Raw genomic sequence first — 20,532 nt, 5'->3', positions numbered from 1 at the left:
GCTAACCAACAGGTTACCGATCTGTTAAGAAAAAAGAAAAATTGTGGACAAAAGCCATATTAGTAGTATAAGTGCTGCTCAAGGTATCGTTATGAACTGCCTTTAACTCTTTTCGTGTAGTTTAGAAGCAATAGACAAGTAAATGCTTACGATCATTTTAGTTTGTCCCGCCGACAGGTTACCGACACGTTGCCAACAGGTCACCGACTGTCGGCCGACTGTTGGCCGACAGTCGGCCAACACTTTGGCCTCAAACATAACAAAAACTGTCGACCGACAGTTGGGCAACAGTCGGCCAACAGTTGACCGACAGTCGGCTGACAGGGTTTTTGGGGAGCTCTTCTTCACAATTACCCAGAAATCAATTTGGTATGCAGTGAATGGTGTGGATGTTTGGAGAGAAAATTGAAATTTATGGTGAGCTGCTCGCGTCCAAATTTGGACATTTCATGTTTGTGAGGACGAGAGCGGCTGAGAAATCTACCAAAACATTCAGTTGACTCCGACTGTGTGTATCAATAGCGACTTTATAATTAGGCAACAACAACAGAACAAAATCAAACGCAATTTCAAAGGACATTGCTGTCGAGCTGTTAGTGTCTAAAATCCCATGCAAACGGACACAACAATGTTGGCCAATCAACTCCCAACATTGTTGGGTGTTATATGTTGCATCCGCTTGCACACCCTTTTGGAAACTAAAACATACTGAACAGTTAGTTTGGGTGCATTGCCCTATCCAACATTAAACAGGGGAAAGGGGGTGGGTGTTCCAACAACTTATGACTGTGATTGTGGGTTTGATTCCTGGACTCATCATTCTACATGTATGTAGGTTTAATTTGTTGGCTGTCTCGTCTACTCTCATTAAAAAACCAAAATTTGATGTGGTTTCATGTGATATGATTTGATTTACAATCTGAAGTTTAATAATTCTCCATTAGGATGAAAAGACATCGACCTTAGCAAGAGTTGCTGAATTAGAGAGTGACGTTTTGGATTACAAGTCACAGTTGTTCTACCAGGAAACAGCATTGAGAGAGTCTGGTTTGAAGATAAGAGAACTAGAGACAACATTGTCTAGTAAACTGGAAGAACATACAGTGCATGTCACCTCAAAAAAAGAGGAACTAAAAAGCTATACTAAAAAAATTGCTTCGTTGGAAAAGGATTGGAAGGAACGAGAAAAAACCAGCAGAGAACTTGAAATTGAATTAAAAGCGACGGTAAGTTGTAGGAACTGCCGTTTAAATTTTTTAATGCTTTGAACTCTTGAATTAACACATTTTTGCTGATCATTTGCACATCCTTGAGGACACTGGCTCGGTTTTATGTAAAGTAAAACAGTAATCCAGTATGGCACATTTTCCCACCAAATGCGAAATCTTATGCTAAAGTTTATTTTTGCCACTGTGGCAAACAGCAAATCGTTAACGGGTAAGGGCTAATGGCACTTTGAAGTATATGGTCGACTTTGAAAAGGCAATGCTAAATGTCTATATTTACCATTTCCCTCCTCCAATGGCCATTGTCATATTTTATTCATCATTGTGGAAACTCTTAGGGGCCAAAGGGTGGACAACATGCATCTACGTACTCTCAAAACTGCCCCAATAGAGTAGAGCCCACTGCACAAGATTATTGCATATGAGGATACAGCTCAAAGGCCCACATTTTCGTTGCAAATTACCCATGCAACCCTGCTAATCCAATCTGTACATGTACATGCCTTCATAAAAATCACGTTTTTGTAATAAGAAATTCTTTCAATGAAAATGTTCTGAAATGTAATTGTTCGTTCATGAATTATCAGTGTAGTAGCATTTTGAAATGAAGGAGAAAGGCCATTTGAACCAGCGCCCCATTCAAGTGTCTCCTCTGAATGCCTGCACCAAATGGTAGCACTTACTGTAACATTGAAAATAAAAATTGGCAAACAGAACAGGGCTAATCCAAACATGTAACGTTTAAGGCGAGTTGTGGCCTTTGTTACAAAATGCTAATCACTAATTTCCAGTTGGCTCACTTCTCTTTGAAGGCCACAACGTTTTTGTAGTTTGAGGTTACAGGTAATGAACAGTAGTATTCCAAACATTGTGTAGAACCCATTATCAATATTATACCTTATAAACAAGTTTATATATTGACGAGAACTTTCATTTTGTGCAAATAACATGATGTTTGCAGGTTTTACTAGAATCAGAACCTTGGCTTTCACAAATAAAAATCTACATGTAATCTTGTGCTTCTCTGATAATAAAAGAATAGAGTTTATGTTCATGCAAGGTAATAAATGTTTTGGCCCAACTCTGACTCATTTTAGCCTGAGCTGCTAGGAGAGGGTTAAAAATGAACTATGAGATGGGCCAAAACCATATTTATTTCCAAGAACATATATTGCATCACTGTTATTATCACTTTGGAGGGCTTTGGGAAAAAATGACATGACATTCTGTTTTAACAATTACACAATAACTTTCTTCAATGAAAATACACCATCAAGCCATTCGAGTTTTCATAATTTATGAAAGAAAAATTTGATACATCTTATTTTTTAAGTGTTGAAATTGCTAGACTGACATTTTAGCATAACTGGTTAAACAGAGTGTGTTAATTGGCTCTAAGCTACAAAACGTACATTCACTTCACCACCATTTTTGGTTTGTTAGAAGCTGAGAAGTGTGTGATTTTACCAATTTATCGTTGAATTCTATGTTTTCAGACATGATTTTGACCGTGATTTCTGTCACCAACGCTGCAAGAACCAGCAGCGAACATTGTTTCCTTGGCTCCTTTTATTGTGCAGTTGTTTGATTCTCACTTTTTATTGCTTTATTTCAGCAGGGTAAAATACATTTTAGCCTGCAGTAAGTGTGCCACAGTGCTTGACAAAGTGATAATAATTATTTTTGTTTTTAATTATCAAGTTATTATCAACACCAAGTACATGTAAAGGTTGCATCTCAGCATTTTCTTTTGCAATGCATAGGTAAAATAGGTGACCATTACTAAATTTCTTCATTCCATTATTTTTCCTTTTAGAAATCAGAACTTGTAAAGTTAAAGGAGCAAAACGAGTCTCTACAGAAATCATTGGCTGGTATGTCAATTTGTATTTAGAACATTTTAGTATGAATGTGGAAGCTTATTGATGGTAGAAACTGAGGTGAAACTAATTTGCTTACTTTTGAAGTAATAATAATTATAAGTCCTTAGAAGTTCCAAATGATTTTTGTTTTGGAATTTTCGATACCTGTAAATCATGTAATGTAACCTACTCTGGTTTAAAGAATACTCTCAACTTAAAATGCTACAGTTTTCCAGACCCAATGTTTTGATACTGGGGCTAGTATCTTCAGTGGGGTAAGAGGTAGACATTGCAAATTAAGTCAACAGGTTACTTTTTGTAGCTCTCAGAAACTGTTCTTCCACTGACTTCAATGAAATATTTAAGCTGTAAAGAGAAAGCCATTAAGCATTACTTACTTTTAATAAATTGATTTGTCATCAGAGCTCAAAGAGAAACTCCTCATAAAGGAGACTGAATTTTCCACTCTCTGCGGTGAGCTTCAAGTGATTAAAGATACAACTATTGGTAAGAATATTAACCAATAACCACCCATTCATTTTCTCCTTGGACATTTTATTAGTATGGTTTACTTAAGAGGCCCTGTAAAAATCAGCTGAAGCACATTTCCATTGGAAATTGAGGTTGAAAACGTTTCTTGAGATCATACAATAATTATTGGCCTATATTCATGTAACATGCACGAAAACGTTTGATGCAACTTGCTGACATTTCCAAAATTATTTGAAATAATATATTTCTTTTATCAAGATTTCTATATTTCAAATTTTAATCATCTGTCACAATGCTTAGGCATGAATCACCATGTTTAGGTTAAGACGTTTTTTGGAGAAAAAGGTCTTTACAAGTTTAGGCATGATTATGTGGGGTGTCATCTGAAGTACAATTCAGTTTGTTATTCAAAACAGGAAAAACAAGCAAAGATCGAAATGCTTTCACTAGTGCCAATCACAGTTCTACTTAACTGAGGCATAGCCAGTAAACATTCCAAACATTCCAGCCTGATGAAAACCGCAGCCTTACTATTTTAGACACAATCATGGAAAAAATGATGAACTGAACTATACTACCCTGGATGTGCATACACATGTACATGTGCAATATACACAAGTTGAGTTAGTTTGTCTCTTGCTGTTGATCCGTCTTTTGTCTTGGACGTAAGGCCCCAGTTTTTCAAAAGGTGGATAACGCTATCCACTGGCTAGCGCAATTGGTTTGGCTATGACTTACCCAGTGGTTTATCTGGTGGACAGCACTATCCATCATTTTCACAACTGGGGCCAAGTCATTAGGCTTGAAGATTGGTTAAAGGGAAGTCAACTTTACTTACTGGAAGTCTGGTTTTCCAAAGGAAGCTATTATAATCTTGACAGATGGTGACGACTTGTGAGAAAACGAGGCGACCTGTCTTTAAGTCAGGTTGAGTGTCCTGTGTACAAATCTGATAATTTCCAGTGCCAGATATTTCAATGCTTCATTCTAAAAGGCAGCTGCTAAAACATTGTTAATTCTGTGTATGCTGTGAGACATTGTTAAAGTGACAACAAATGCGTGTACACAGACTACTATGCACACATGCCGATTTATGGTACGCTTTGTCGTCAAAGCTCTTTCAAACACTGTCATTAACAAAAACCTTGAATAGCACCAACATAGGCCTCCTGATCACAAGTGGCACCAAAATCCAGTTGTGTGCTTGTTCTTTACTATGACTAAAATACATTTAAAACAGATCACTCTACGATCGCCTTACAAATTTCCTTACAGTCCAACACTAGAAGCCAATGTTTTTGAAAAATAAATACTGCTTTGTTGTCTGAAACAGAATACGTCAATCAGATCACAGCGCAAACTAAAGATGAATGTTCTCAAGATAGGCTTGACTACATAATTCCGAAATTTTTTTGGGAATTTTAGACATCAAAAATAATTTTAGAAACTCTCAGGAATTTTAGAAAAAAATTGACAATTTTGAGAATTTTAGAGCAATTTAAACTTTCGCCTGACATGTTGGAAACTTTTCACAGGCCAAAACGTTGACAAAACGTGTTTTTTTTGTATTCCAACCTACCAGGAGAGGGGTCATATCCATTCTTTATCAGCAGTTATTAACCAAAAGGGGCCCTACAGTGCATCTAAGCAGTGGTTTCTCACCGTAGTTTCGGAATCCAGATGTTTGCTTAATAGCAAATGTGGCAGACTTTGCACTACAAGAAATGAAAATTATAAGAATTGTCTGGAATTTTAGAGAGTTTTTGCAGAACTTTAGACATTTCTAAAAGAATTTTAAAACTTTTGTTTGGGAAATTCCAGAAAGAATTTTGGGAATTATGTAGCTAAGCCTCTCTCAAGATGATACTGTTGACACGGGCCTTTTATGGGAGATGATTAAAATGAAAGTATAGCATGTATACCAATGTGACCAGTATCATGCTACTTTACAGCGTACATCTTTGATATTGGACATCCATGTTTTGATCAATGGACACCTGTCAAAACGAGGTATCTGCTGACCAGTATCACATTACAATAGCGTAGGCTCAAGCTTAGAGCTTACTGAGGTCAGCTGTTTTTTTTTTAAAGTTGACCGCTGACCAGGTACTGGTTTTCGATTGGATTGCAGGCTCTACCCAGTTTAACTCACCTAGACATAAGCGAGGCTTCATTTTTCTTGCGCTTTCTGTGGCTCAGGTGGAAAATGGTTTGGAAAATGTTTTATTTCTCCATTTTTCGGTGGTTTCAATCCAGTTTGCAATATCATGATAGCTGTGGTCCACACAGACGGCTACACAGTTATTTAAGTTAAGCATCAGAAGGATATAAACTTAAAGCAGAGTGTTTATTTTTAATTTGCTTAGAGCTGCTTTTTTCTCTGTATTGCAATTTTTGGCATATCTTTAGAAGCTCTGATAATTTTGCATGATGCCTGGAGGACCTATGACTAGAACAGAAACGAAAGGAGAGCGAAAGAGAACGGCAACGACAAAACAGAATACCAGTAATAGCTCATACTTAGCGGAAGAAGTTACTCCACAAATTATTTTCTTGGGCACTAAGCCGTTTGTTATTTTCAAAAAGTGGTTGAATCGGTTTTACCTTTGTTCAGGAATGAAAATCAAGTTTTTATTGTCAACTGGAATTAAATAACAATTATTTGTACTCTTTTGGACATAAAGAAAAAGTTGATTTGTTTGTTTGTTTTGCTCTAAAATGCAAGGGAACAAGTGCTTTTTAATCCGTTTGGCCAACTCTTTTTCGATGTGCCTCGACAGTGACAAGAAAATGTTGCCTTTATGTTATAAACACGTAATCACAACGAGTTCTCGTAAAATTAGGGGGAAATTTCACTAGCTTGTGTTTCCAGAAGTTTGTTTGTAGCAACTAAATCTTATTTAAGCTTTGGAGCGGATCTTGTTTGAAGTTTGTCCTTTCTTGGTTGCCATATTTTGCCGATTAATCTTGTTCCAAGCCACCCTGTCGTGTTTCAATGAAATACATCAAAACGTGAATGATCTCCTTGTCAGAAATAACGTAGAATAAAGTACATCAGTAAAACTCTTTTTTGACCTTGAACTGACAATTTTTTTTATGGCTTCTAATTTTAGCGTGATTCCTATTTGCTGGCTATTGACAGTTGTTGCTAGCCTTACAGGCCGTAAGAATAAATAACCTGGAAGCTCCGCTTTTAGGCTTGGCTAAATCTATATATGCCATAAATTCCATCTTGTTTACAATATCGTGATACGTGGTCAGTGTCCTACCATTCAGAGAGGACCACACTTCAAGACATTTCCTATAATATTTCGCCAACTGTATTTTTCATTTGCTAGAGTCAAAATTAAAATAAAGAAGAAATATCCCACCAATGGGTGATATTCTGGTAGTCATGTAATAATTTCTTTGAGCAAATGAAACGTTTTGCACTAATCATGGATTCGATATCTAACATTTTCAGCCCACCTTTATTAATATCTGAAATAAATGCAGGGAAGAGTTTCACTTTATCTTTCCCATTCCAAATGAAGTTATAGATGATTGAATTTGCTTCTTTAACAAGGTCCTTCAGAATTGGAATCACTGATGCTCAGAATAAAAGCTTTGGAATTGCAAAAGTTTTAACAATTTGAATTTTACCCAAAATAGATAAATTTCTCCATTTCCACATATGAACTGATTTCTTTATAGATTTCAAAGTTTGCTGAAAATTATGGTCATTCTTTTGTTTTTCGTCAGAATTAAATTGAAAGGAGCTTCTTCCCCAATATTTACCATCTGGTTGGCGAACTTGCATTAACCAGCTTTTTTTCTGTCTCTCATTATTTGACATTTTTCACAGTCGGATGAAGTTTTCACTTTGACAGGACAGATTGTCACCATCTGATTGGATCGTCACCATTGGTCACCATCTGTCCAATTTTTTTATCTACTTAAAACCAAGCTTGCTATACCCAGATTTTATTTCTGTTACAATGTGACATTTTCCATAGATGGACAGACTCTTCACTTGGTTTAATCGTCATCATCTGGTCTTATTGTTAGCATCTGTGACTAGTTGAGGCCATTTTTTTTTTTCGTGATCTGACATTTTCCACAGGCGGATGGACTTTACACTTTGACGGGTCATCACTAAGTCTTTACCAAAAAATAGTCAATCCAACTCAGTTTGTGTGTATTGGACAACATTCTCTTTATGAAATATGGTGAATAACATTATTCACTATTTGTACAACATTCAACACTCGTGTTGGTCAGAACGTTTTCAGTTTGCTAAGGAAGAAAGTGACGTGAAACTTGACCAACTTCTTCAACTCACAAGGCAATGTGTAGGGGTACCTTATGTGACTAAGATCTAAATTTCATTAGTTAAATTACCTTGACAGTCTTGCTTTTGAGAGGAAGGGAATGTAACAATCCAGGGAAAAGAGTTAAACAGGTCTGAGCCTTTGTAATCCTGTTTTACTGCAGACTGCAAACTGCAGTTCAAGGATCAGGATTAGGTATGAGGGTGAGAATTTTAGTCACAGTAGGCAAAAAAGACAGGGGTGGCTAGAAACCAGGTGAAAAGGGGTCTGCTTCACAGTCCTTTTAACGATACACTGTACATATCTTTTTTCAGAACTTCAAAAGCAACTTCGTTTTAGTGAAAGCAAATCAGATAACCTCACTGCGGACAAAAACAAATTGGTAAGAACGTATGCCAGTCGCGCCTCATTTTCACTTGTGTGATACGAAAAGACACAAGTAACGTGACAATCCCAGGAGCATTTTTTTGATCCCAAGTATCTTTTACTTTGGATCAAAAATCAAATTAGTACATTTTGGTAATGTTTCTGAACTTGCTTATCACACAAGTGGAAAGCAGGCTTGTGAGTGCAATTCCAACTTGAATCTAAACCTCCTTTTGCTACTGCATTAGTACATGTACACTGTACACACTGTTTTTGGTTCTAGTAACCACTTGTTATGAAAGAAATGTATTTTTCAAGTGCATGCAGTGTATATTCCGAAAGAATTAAGTGATCCTCAAAAATAACTGGAAAGTTTAAACAATTGTCACTTTGTATAGACACCTGAAAAATTCAGTTGGCAGATTTTTTACAGGAGAAAATATAGTGATCCTGAATTTTGCAGGTGTCCATAGGGTAACAATTTCTTAAATTGTCCAGTTTAGGGCAAGCATCACTTCTACGTTTCATATATGAAATGCACTTCAAAAATAATTTTTTTTCATTCACCAGTCCTTTCACAGGAATACCTGAGCCCAACAAACTGACCCTCTCCCAACTGTGTGGCTTCATAGCTCAGTTGGGAGAGGGTCATGTGTTTATACACCTTATTCGATAATGGCCGCCATTTTAGTATTTTTTTGTTTCCTTGCAAATTGGCCCTTTTGGCCTCTCTTTCAAATGTAAAATTCAAAAGAATATTTAACCTAGAATGCAACCAAAAGGACCAATTTGCTATCAAACAGAAGAATACTAAAATGGCGGAAATCTCGGAATGAGGTGTATAAAGTGATAATTGCTTTAATTGTCCAGTGAAGTGCTAGGATCACTTTTATCTTTTGTACAGGTTGTTATTGTTTGTGTGCAAATTAAAAATAAGTACATTGTAATTTATTTATTTTTATATGACTGGTTCATGAGTGTCAAATTTACAAGCAAAAGTGCTAGATGTGCTGGAACACATTGATTGAACTAATTGTGCAAATGTCACCAGGTCCAAATGCTCTTGAAGCCTTGCAAAGATTACTTCACCGCTTTATTGAATTCCGGGTTACTTTAAGGAGACATTGAACACATGACACAGAATTCTTGAGATTCCTTACATTGGCTGTTTCTCAGCTGTAGCAAAAGGCTTGGTGTACACACTTGTCAAACCATTTTGCAGACCCACTGAATATGACGGGCCTTTGTCTACACTAATGTCTGTGTGTACGTGTCATTTGAGACAGAAGTCTTAAGCTTTAAAGCAGTTAACAGCATCAAGAGTCTTGTGTTTGGTAGTGCTTAAAAAAGCTGTATGTTTATAAAAATGGAACATGTGTTTATCTTACTCATAAGATCTGGCACATTTCTTTGATCGTTCTCCTTGCAGAAACCTTGATAGTGAGTTTGGTTCACATTTTGTTTTGTGTTAAAAACTTAACTTCTTAATGTACGTGTATTAACAATAGTGTATGTAATATTGAACACTTGTAAATCATACAAATGTAAGTCTTATGCTGCTTCCGATAGAAAAAGCATAGCGAGGTGTCTGAAAGATTAGAATAACTCAGATTTTTTATAATTTCAACATGCAGCTCAATTCTTTTCATGTGAGTACCCAAAACTTGTCAGCAAATGTAAATGCTGCAGACATCTTTTTAAGAAAATAAAGTTTATCTTTTTTCTAGGCAAAGGTGACCTCTTGTACTTATAAAGCACTGTGAAGCAAAAGGAAGAACTTTCAATCTCCTCTGTGCTGATTTTTGCCTTGAAGCCATCCCAACTCAAAATTTGTTTATTGAATTTTTGTTTTTTCTTTGTACCTAAGTTACCTTTTGTTTTGATCAAGGGACTGATGTTTTTGTAAACCAAGTGCTGCAAGTCGTAACTTTCATCAGCCAATCAGAATTAATTTGTAGTGTTAGCGGCTTTGACACATGCATATCATGATTATTGTGAAGTGGTAACTCTGGTTGTCAAGCTACAAAGTTTCAATTATAGTACTAAATAGTAGTACAAAAACTAAATTTTCTTGTCTTAAGATAAGATAAAAAGGTAATAAAACACAGCTACTGGTATTACTACATTGTAAAACAACAGTATTACTGTTCTAAAGACACTGTTGTGGCAAATGAAAAAAAAAAACGTTTAAATCTGTCTCTTTTAAAGAAGGGATGATAACAAAATTGAACTCCTTTGCTGGTGTTTGCTGCATTCAAAGTAAATTGTGATTGGGATGTTTTGGTTTATGGGGTCATATTTAAAGAAATGGCAAGAATCTGGTTAACAAGGCATTTTTTCCTTTACCCTACACTTAGGTCTTAAACCACTTTCAACACTTTCAAGGAACTGTAGTACACTATGACACCAAGCAGCTATGTTTAAGTACTAGACCAGGCCAAATGAAGCTATTTGCAAAGTTGACAAAAAACTCTGAAGTGGATTCAGCACCACATGTAGCCATCACACACAGTGTTGTTTTGGTTATATAGTTCATGTCCAAACTACATTCAAAATACTGATGCGAACCCTGTGGTAAATCATGAAGACTTTCGTGGAACTTACTTCTAATAATAACAGGAAGATTGCAAAACTCTATTTTTTAATGCATACCACAGGATTGTTGACTTAATTTCTTAGGATGAAGCGTAATTTAATTAAGGCGATCAATGTTCGGTTAATTAGTTTAAAAAAGTGTTTTTGAAAGCTGTCATACATAAGGAATCATTTTGTTGGACCATTTGGTTGGAAGAAAATGGCGGAGCTTTGCACGCACCGAGGAGCACCATAGTTAAGAAAATATGGTAACTGATCGATGTAAGAAATTTTGGATTTATAGCCGTGACGTCTTCAACCGTCTGTATGTACATCCACCCCTCCATGTATGCCAATGTGACCAGTATCATGCTAGTTTACACCATACATCTTTGATATTGGACATCTATGTTATGATCAATTGACACCTGTCAAAACAAGGTATCTGCTGACCAGTATCATGTGACCATATTGCGGGCTCAAGCGTAGAGCTTACTGAGGTCGGCTGTTTTTTTTTTTTAAAGTTGACCGCTGACCAGGTATTGGTTTTTCGATTGGATTGCAGGCTCATCCCATGTTAACTCACCTAATCATAAACAAGGCTTAATTTTTTGCACGCTTTGTGTGGCTCGACACGGCTACACGGCCATACTATGTGAACTATAGTTCGCACACAGTCAACCCTTTTCATGGTCAGGTGGAAAACTGTTTTGAAAATGTTTTTTTTCTTCATTTTTTGCTGCTTTAAATCCGGTTTGACATATCATGATAGCTGTGGTCCACACTGGTGGCTACGCAGTTATTCAAGTCAAGCATCGGAGGGACATAAACTTAATTTGAGAGCCAATCTTTAATTTGTTTACAGCTCCTTTTTTCTCTGTATTGCAATTTTGGCATATCTTTAGAAGCTCTCATAAGGTTTCAAGATGCCTGGAGGACCTATGACTAGAACAGAAACGAAAGGAGAGAGAAAGAGAAGAGAATGACAAAACATAATACCAGTAATAGCTCATTCTTAGTGCAAGAAGTTACTCCACAAATTCTTTCCTTGGGCACTAAACCATTTGTTATTTTTTACAGACACATCATTTAAAATGGATGCATATTTTTAAACACTTGTTTACCGGTTATCGGTTTTTCCTTTGTTCAGGAATGAAACTCGAATTTTTATTCTCAACTGGAATTAAATAACAATTATCTGTCCTATTTTGGACACAGATAAAGTTGAATTGTTTGTTTTGCTTTAAAATGTGAGCGAACAAGTGCTTTTTTTAATCGGTTGGCCCAACTGGTTTTTGATGTGCTCTTTTTTGACCTTGAACTGACAAAGTTTTTAGATGGTTTCTAATATTATTTTAGTGTGATTTCTATTCGCTGAAAATTGACAGTTGACTCTGAAATGGCTTTTTTGCTTTCCCATTCGCTCGCTGAGGGTGTACTTGATTTCTTTTAAAACTCATGTGGTTCAAGAAAAATTCATTGCCAAACTGGTAAATTTCAAAGTAAATTTCCCTGGAATAACCGATGTCACACTCATGGCCTCGTGATTCATGCGATATTGATTTTTGGCGTGAAATTTACCGTGGAATTCACTAGTTAGGCAATGAACTTTTCTGTGGAAGAAAGCAAAGAAAATGATTTCATTAAGCAGCAACCGGAAACACCAAAGCGCGGATAATTTGAAACCTTTTATTTTCACAAACCCTACAGGCAGTAAGAATAAATAACCAGGGAACTCTGCTTTTAGGCTTGGCTAAGTCTATATATGGTATTAGGGTTTTAAAGCTATCATGATCAATTACTGGTATCTTCATTCAAACTTCCAATTAAATGGAAGTTAACATCAATCATTCCTCAACATTGTGTGTGGAGAATCTGGCCATGCCAGGCTCTGGTTGTGTGTGGGCTGTGTAGGGGAGACTAAAGAAAACATGACTGCACTCAACCTACAAAAATGGAGAGGAAAGAATATGGAGACTCGGCTAGCAGTCCAAAGTGTGATTACAAATCCCTATGCCACCAACTAAAGTTGAAAAATGAATTGTGTGGTAAGGCATAACTGCAGCAGACTTTTGAGGGGAAGGACAGTGAGATTGAGCAGTGCCAATATAAAGCCGAGAAGATGGCATGTTTTGTCCAAGGTGCTAAAGAGAAGATGGCTGCATGCTTACAGGAGGCTGATTAGAGATCAGCAGGAGCGGTTAGAACTTAGAAATTTACAATGCTCTGCTCAACCACAGCAGCAGGTCACCATAGCTAAAGTTAGCTGAAACGTCTTCTTGGTCTTACCATATTTATATGTGTCAACATATTTTTACTTGTTGGTTGATGAGTCAGTTTGTTTGTTATTTGTTTGTTTAAGCAGGTTGAAGTTTTGGCAGCTATTCAGCTGAGGTCGACCTGCTATACCCACCCACCCACCCATATACACACAGAGGACAGCCACAACACCGGGAACTTTATCCCGTACTCTTCTTGAATAGTGTGTGGGTTCTTTAACATCCCACAGGGAACTAATGAACATGGAAGTTATTTGTGAGACGGGACCTCCGGCTTATCGTCCTTATCCGAGAAGACTTAAAAGTCTAACCATTTGCAGATGTAATTACAAAGGCAGCACTTTCTCCTCAGTTATTTAAAGACCCTGAGTGTTGGTCCAGCCGGAGTCGAACTCATGACCTCCCGCATGGCAGCCCTGTGCTCAACCAACTGAGCCACCAGTGCACGGACACAGTTGTGTCAGTGAAGTGTTGACCATTGCATTTGCCAACACGGTTGTGTGTTGACATGTTTTTACTTATGTGGATAGGAGAGCAAGAAAGATTGTGGTTGAGAATGGAATGCTCTTTTACTTTGGCATCATGGTGCAACCTTTAACACTCGTGCAATATTCGGTGTGCTTGACAACACTGATTGTTATTTGTTCCTCAGAACATCTTTTCTTCTACATCCTAGCAATTCCCTAATAATAGTGTCCAACTCGCTTGACCAGCTTCACAAGACACCCATGATGATGTTAACTTGATGAATTCGATATCCGTGAAGCTCTCATCATAGTGGACTGTTCTTCAGTGTCTTCTCCTTTTGACCTGCTTTCAATTCAAGGACAGCTCATCTCGAGCACGATGACTTGCTGTTTCTTCTGGTCGATGATCCTTGCATGTATCCCTCTGGGCTGTATAGATCGAGCTTTGTTGTTAACAGTTGCTCATACAGTTCAAACATACCAGCTTACATGTATGGCATGCATTGGACACGATATCCATCCACTAAGCCACCAGAAACATTCTTCATTATTCAGTGTGTCTCATCCATCTGCCTCACACTGGAAAACTGAGTCGTGAGTCAAAACCTTTGGTTACTGTAAAACCTTTTAAACTTCACTGGGATGATCCCTAAGGATTAAGTACAGATAAGTAATGTGAAAGTGGGATTTGAAAACGGTATTGTCTTCTTGTTACATATAGTGTAGACATTTACAGACATTCCTTTCTTCTTGTTACATTTTTATAGAATTAAATTGGGGCACTCTCTTAAAAAGTCGAATCTTGATTAATAATAGCTATTTTTTGCTTTGTAATTTGAACATTGTATTTAGAATCTCCTCTGAAGAAATGTTGTCAGCCAATTACAGTGACTCCTGATCTGCAAGCAGTAGAAACAGCTACCTCAGTCGCTAGGCCAACAAGAAGAGGAAAAAAGCTGGTTCATCACTTGGTGAAGACGTATGCATTAATATTACAGAAGCATTGGCAAACTATAAATTACGGCTTCCCAAAAAATATATATATTTGGCGAACACAATCGCACTCTTCAAGCAATGTGGTTTAAGGAATTCCCCTGGTTGCACTACAAGGAACAAAACTGATTGCACACTTTGTTTCATTTGTGTCCAGCAAAATGGAAATCAAATCTCTGTACTGCTAGAGAAAAAAAAGAACTGGCATTCTCTTCTACGGGGCTTACGAACTGGAAAAAGGCATTATGCCATTTTAAGGAACATCAAGTAAACACAAAATGGCTGTTGACTATCAACTCATAATTCCCAAAATGTGCGAAAATTTGCTGCAAAACAGACAATGGAAAGAACTTGTCTATGCTTAGTTAAAATTATGGAATTAATATAGTACCTTGTCTGCAAGCCTTCCAGGGCGGCCCTGACAATGAATCTAACTTTATTTAGCTGCTACAACTAAGGGCAAAAGACGAACCTTTTGTCATTAAATGCCAGACATAACTAATCGATGAGCAATGGCATCAATCATTGATCAGTTGATTAGTGATTGATTATTGCCGATGATCAATGAGTAATCGAAGCCCAAAAATTTTGTGGCTTATCGATTACTCATCGGTGACATCGATTACTCATTGATGTAATTGATTACTCATCGATGACCCATCTATTACTCACCGACTATTATAATGCGCAAAAAAGACACTGCTTTCTTGTAATATTTTTTTCGTTTGTGATTCTTTTAGCTGTGTTAGACGAAAATTTTCCTTGTATCTCAGTGACAATGTCGAGGTACAAAGTGCTAATCACAAATAGAGATGATTCTTAATTGTGCAATATTTCACTTGACCCAACTCTTTATGTAATAACAAAACAACCAGTCTGAAAATGGAACTAACAAATTCGCTACAAGAATCGACTGTGGTTATCGATTTTTTTTGGTGGGTGTTTGTCAGCAAAGTAAAACTGCTTCAGCTTAGGCAAACATCCGTCATAAGCAGTTACATAACCAGCGTGAGTGTTGAGTATTTAAACAATTTCCGATTTTTTGGCCTTTGATCTAAACGCGATTCCTTTATCTTTAAGAGTTGTTTTAGAACCGCTATTGTCATATTTTCGGGAAGTCCCTGTTTCATCCGTCTATTTTTTCATTCTTTTCTTTCTCTTGGGCTTCCTTCAATTTCTTTTGTTGCATCTCCAGTGTCTACCGGTGGCCCTCGATTTCTGAAAGAATTTTGTTATCGAGTAAAAGAATGCCTTCAGAAGATGGAGTTGCTGGAATCTTTTGACAATTTTTTAAAAATTTTTTAAAGGAAACTAGTGAGCAGCACACAGCAACTGATCTTGTTAACTTCGTTTATTATCCGACTGGTTTCATCTGATCAAACAGACTTCATCAGGGATTCTAACAAGATGTCTAAAGGGAACTAGTTTTTTACATGAAGTGATAGTACAAAAGCACATTCCACTAAGGGTGTGAACAGCAAGACAGCCACAAGAAATATGCGCAAGATGTTTCGTAAAACCTGTGTAGAAAAGGTGTAAAGTATAATTTTAATTTTGGGGGTCACGATTTAACATTAATCGTGAGCCGCAAAAGTTTGCAGGCCACGTGTTGGAAAGATCCCAGGGTAGAGGATCCGAAATTCTCAACAAACCTAAGACCTTTGAACAACTGTCAGAGGAAGGAAGAGAGCCCTACCGAAGAATAAAGAACTGGCTACGGCAAGAAGGTCCCATAGGGGATACGGCTGAGAGGAAAGATTCAAGGTTCATGTATCACTTTTGAACAAGTGTAATTTGATCAATTTGGAAGACCATATGCCTTGTGTACTGACATCGTTCATAGAAATGTTTTTTTTTTCATGAGTGCTCCGTCGCTTTGCACATTAAAGTCATGTTGTTTTTGTTTTATAGGAAAAAAGAATCGAGCTGCTTCATCAACTGCAAATAGGAGGACGAAATTTTCACATTTGCAGAAAATGGCCTTTGAGGCCTTGTACAATGAGAGCAAGTATCCATCACACAGAGTTATTGAAGACTTTGCAAAACTGAACAACCTTGACGGGGCAACCGTCAAGGTGTGGTTCAACAACAAACAGCAAAGAGATAATGGAGAACCTTCTGAAGCTTAATTTCTATGTACTGCTAGCTGAAAAGAATAAACCTGGAAACATCTGTTTACATTTAAGTTTGTTTTTCTTCGCCAAATACTGTTTTACAGCCACGAGATAATATCGATGAGTAATGGATGAAAACGCTGCACTCAATGACTAATCGATGCAATCGAGGACTAATTGATGACCGAAAATTTTGTGGCCTACTCATTGATCATCGGCAATAATCAGTGACTAATCAACTGATTACCTATCGATTACCTATTGATTATTCATTGATTTCATTGATGTCATTGATGTCATCGATTAGTTATGTCTGGTAAATGGTTAGAATGGAAGGGGGACAAAATAATACACATCACATGAAATCCAAATGAAATAATTTCCATTATGGCAAACAAGGTTATTCGTGATTTGACACTAGATATCTGTGGTGGCTTTTTCTTGACTGTATCCGATGAATATACAGATATTACTTACAAAGAACAGTTAACGATCTGTATACCATGGGTTGACAAACACCTTGACCCCCATGAAGACTTTCTCAGGTTTTTTTAACATACCTGATATTGGTGCAGATACCACAGTGTCTGCCAGGAAGGATGTATTAGTGAAATTGCAGCTCTCACTACTGAACTGTACAGGGCAATTCTATGATGGTGCTAGCAACATGCTTCTGCACAAAACAGGAGTGGCCAAGATCTTCAACAGAAAGCTCACTTTACTTACTGCCATGGACATGCGCTAAGCTTAAGTGTGAAGGACACCACAAAGAACTGTAACTTACTGTCAAACACCATGGAAATGGCAAAACAAATAGTTAACGTAATAAAGGTTTCACCAAAACATGAAAAGCTACTTGAAGACATCAAAGAGGATCTTGAAGAAGCTGACTCTGCAGCCAAAGGTTGTGTTCTACAAGATGGATAGAATCCTGGCTAACTATTCTGCGTTTCTTCAGGATTGGAGCTTTTGCCTTAAGGAGAAACTGCAGTTGGATATACGTGCACTGACAGTTGGGTGCCAACCCCTAATGAACATCTTCGATTTATTGTTTGGTTTAAATTTGGGGGAGCATCCGTTTTCACACGCTGAAAATTTATTGAAAATGATGCAGAAAACAAGGATGTCAGCTGTTAGCAGACAATGAATCGCTTGGCTTACAAAAAAAGGTTCTGCAAAAGATGTGTAGTGATGCAAGCTTCAAATCTTTTTATGACTTAGTGTTAACAAATACTCAAAATCACCCCTCTACATTCAGGTATGTCAGAGCCAACCTTACCAAGAAAACAGTACTGGAGCAACATCATATCCTGCATTGGTAAAAGTGAAGAACAGTTCCCAAAAGATACTGTCGGCTGGCCAACTGTTGGCCGACAGTTGGCCGACAGTTGGCCGAAATAGGTACCGGTACGTACAAAAATTGGTAGGTACAGTCTGGAGATGGATGTCTATTTGCTGTTTTTAACTTTTAGTGCTTTGGGTACATTTTTGGCTTCATCAATAATGTCAGTATCATGTCGCCTGACAGTTGCCGAACATGGGAGCTCTTGTTCACCTTTTCCCCTGCATCATCCCATGACTGTTACAGGTGCATATACTTTGAAGATATTGACTTTATGGTGAATGCCATTGACCAGCGTTTTAGCCAGCCAAGCTTTTATTACATATCCAACGATGGAGTCTTTTTTGAGGTTGTTATATCGGAAGACTGCTCCACAGAGCTTAAGTTTCTTGAAACAAATTATGCTGATGATTTAGTTTCTGGAAGGTTGAAAGCCCAACTGGAAATGTTTTAAGTTTTGATAAATGGTTGATATTACATGTTTCAATGGCATTCTAGAGAAAATGAAGGAGTTAATACAGGAACCTGAGGAAAGCATTGGAAATGAAGTTGTCACAATCTGCAAGCTTCTGCTGGTAAATTCCCACAACCAGCACAGCTAGAGAAAGGTCATTTTCTGTGGTTCTAAGGTTAAAAACATGGCTCAGATCGACAATGACTCAAGAATGGTTTAGAAATATGACAGTGGTCAACACACGCAAAGAGAGAACCAACAAACTTTGCCTTGCTGACATGGCAAATGAATTTTCTGGTCATAACAGTAGTCAAAAAAGAACTGTCTGTACATTTAAGGAATCAGATTTCCTAACAATAAGCACATAAATCAGCCACAATATTGTAATGAGGCGTTCTCTTACCGTATGTTACTTCCTCATTTGTTATTCTAAATGGCTGATGAATCGTAAGTATTAAATGGAACTGAGCTAGGGCCACTGATGTTAACTGCATTTCAAGACTGAACTATCACTTGACTTTTTGAAGCAATAAAGTATGTTAAGATTGCTGTGAAGTAAGGTTAGACGCATTTTAACCATTTCTAGAGTCTGCCCCCTCCCTTTGATTGAGATGGAGTGTCCCTCCCCCCCCACTTCAAAACTTCTCTGTGGGCCCTGATAATGACACGCTAATTAGCTTCTTGTAACAAAGGAGACTAATGTTGCGCATGCGCCTCATCACCCCGAAAATGCCTTGAGATTCAGTCAAATTCATTCAAAATGCGGGAACATGAGAAATGGTGGATGTAGTGCTGGTATCGTTAATATTCATCGCATGTTTCCAAAAGGACGGCACACAATGAATGCAAAGATGATAAGTCACTTGAAAGACATGGGCATTGCCTTATCTTAATGAGTGATACTGGTTCAATACAACGCGAAATACGGCGAAGGATCACAAATGAAGCGAAGATGCCGAGTCAAAATGCAGAACTGGCAATGAGCAGAGGATAGTTTTGCCTTCCTGGCATTGTTTTTCCTTATTTAAGAGACTTAGATAATCAAATAAGTCGGATTTAAATTGAAATGTGAGTTCACATTAAAAAATATGGGTGAACTGGCGTTTGAAGCGATGGAGTCGAAAAATGGCAGCCCACTGGTGAAGAACATCTAAATTCGCTATAAAGCTTCCCAGCCTTGAAATTTTTAACCACATGGTCGAAGTAGAGTCGGGAATTGTTCTGGAGAAGAAATAGGGCTGATTTTGAATCTTGAAGCGAACAGATTTAGCCAAGACGCAAGGCTTTACGTTACGAGTGCTCCAGATCATTTAAATTTCCTTGATAAAAAATATTTTAATTCCCTTTTTCCAGACTTTTGTCATAGGCAGTGATACGGGAATTCCCACTTGCTGCAGTAAGCCCAACAACCAAAGAAAGATTTGTGTAAAGAAATTGTCATTTAAAGTGGCAAGGTTCAACACAGCAGGTTTCGTGTGACACGTTGTTGTCTACAAAAGGGCTCCAAATCTTGTTATGATATCATCTCACTCTGCCCTATTGTGTCTTTGACATGGCACACTTTTACGTCTGAAAATTAAACCACTGAAAAAGCACTAAATTTGAAGCTTTTTTCAATTTGTATTTTGTCATATTGCCCTAAGCTGCGAGAGTTTCAAGTTGATGAAATGACGTGCACAAGTAATTCTAACTCATGCGTTCTCGTGGCCAAATCTTAGAAAATATTTCTTGATACAGGAATCACCTTTAACAGCCGACACACAAATATCAGAAGAATAATTTAAGTTAAACACTTTAAATTTAAAAGTAGCAAGGCGTGCGCAAGCGACCAGCAAAGTGAGCCTATTGTATTGAAATCTGTAACTTCGAGCTAGTTGTTTGTTGGAAGAACAGTCATAGGACGTCCCCTCAATGCTATCCAGTCATTGTGGATACATCAAATACTAGTTTTGCACAAAAATGTGGATATTGACACTGATTCGTAGTTAAATTATTTATTATTTATTTATTTACAATGCACTTACACGTTTTCTTGGTACAAAATTTACTCATC

General features: G+C 37.4%; 1 protein-coding gene and 2 pseudogenes across 2 annotated transcripts in view; all 3 read left to right on the top strand.

Moving 5' to 3' along the window:
• LOC138045748 (CAP-Gly domain-containing linker protein 1-like) overlaps positions 1 to 20,532 on the top strand; it is a 310,682-nt gene that overhangs the window by 117,414 nt on the left and 172,736 nt on the right. For both annotated transcript variants that reach the window (XM_068892354.1, XM_068892353.1), the window contains 4 exons: positions 945 to 1,226; positions 3,043 to 3,100; positions 3,512 to 3,595; positions 8,205 to 8,272. In XM_068892354.1, the coding sequence (XP_068748455.1) occupies positions 945 to 1,226; positions 3,043 to 3,100; positions 3,512 to 3,595; positions 8,205 to 8,272 (492 nt within the window). The remainder of the gene's footprint in view (positions 1 to 944; positions 1,227 to 3,042; positions 3,101 to 3,511; positions 3,596 to 8,204; positions 8,273 to 20,532) is intronic.
• Positions 16,853 to 18,132, top strand: LOC138045754 (uncharacterized; annotated as a pseudogene).
• LOC138045757 (uncharacterized) lies at positions 18,057 to 18,977 on the top strand (annotated as a pseudogene).

This window comes from Montipora capricornis, chromosome 4 (genome assembly GCF_036669925.1).
Source record: "Montipora capricornis isolate CH-2021 chromosome 4, ASM3666992v2, whole genome shotgun sequence".
NCBI lineage: Eukaryota > Metazoa > Cnidaria > Anthozoa > Scleractinia > Acroporidae > Montipora > Montipora capricornis.
This window is presented reverse-complemented; position numbering and strand designations above follow the sequence as displayed.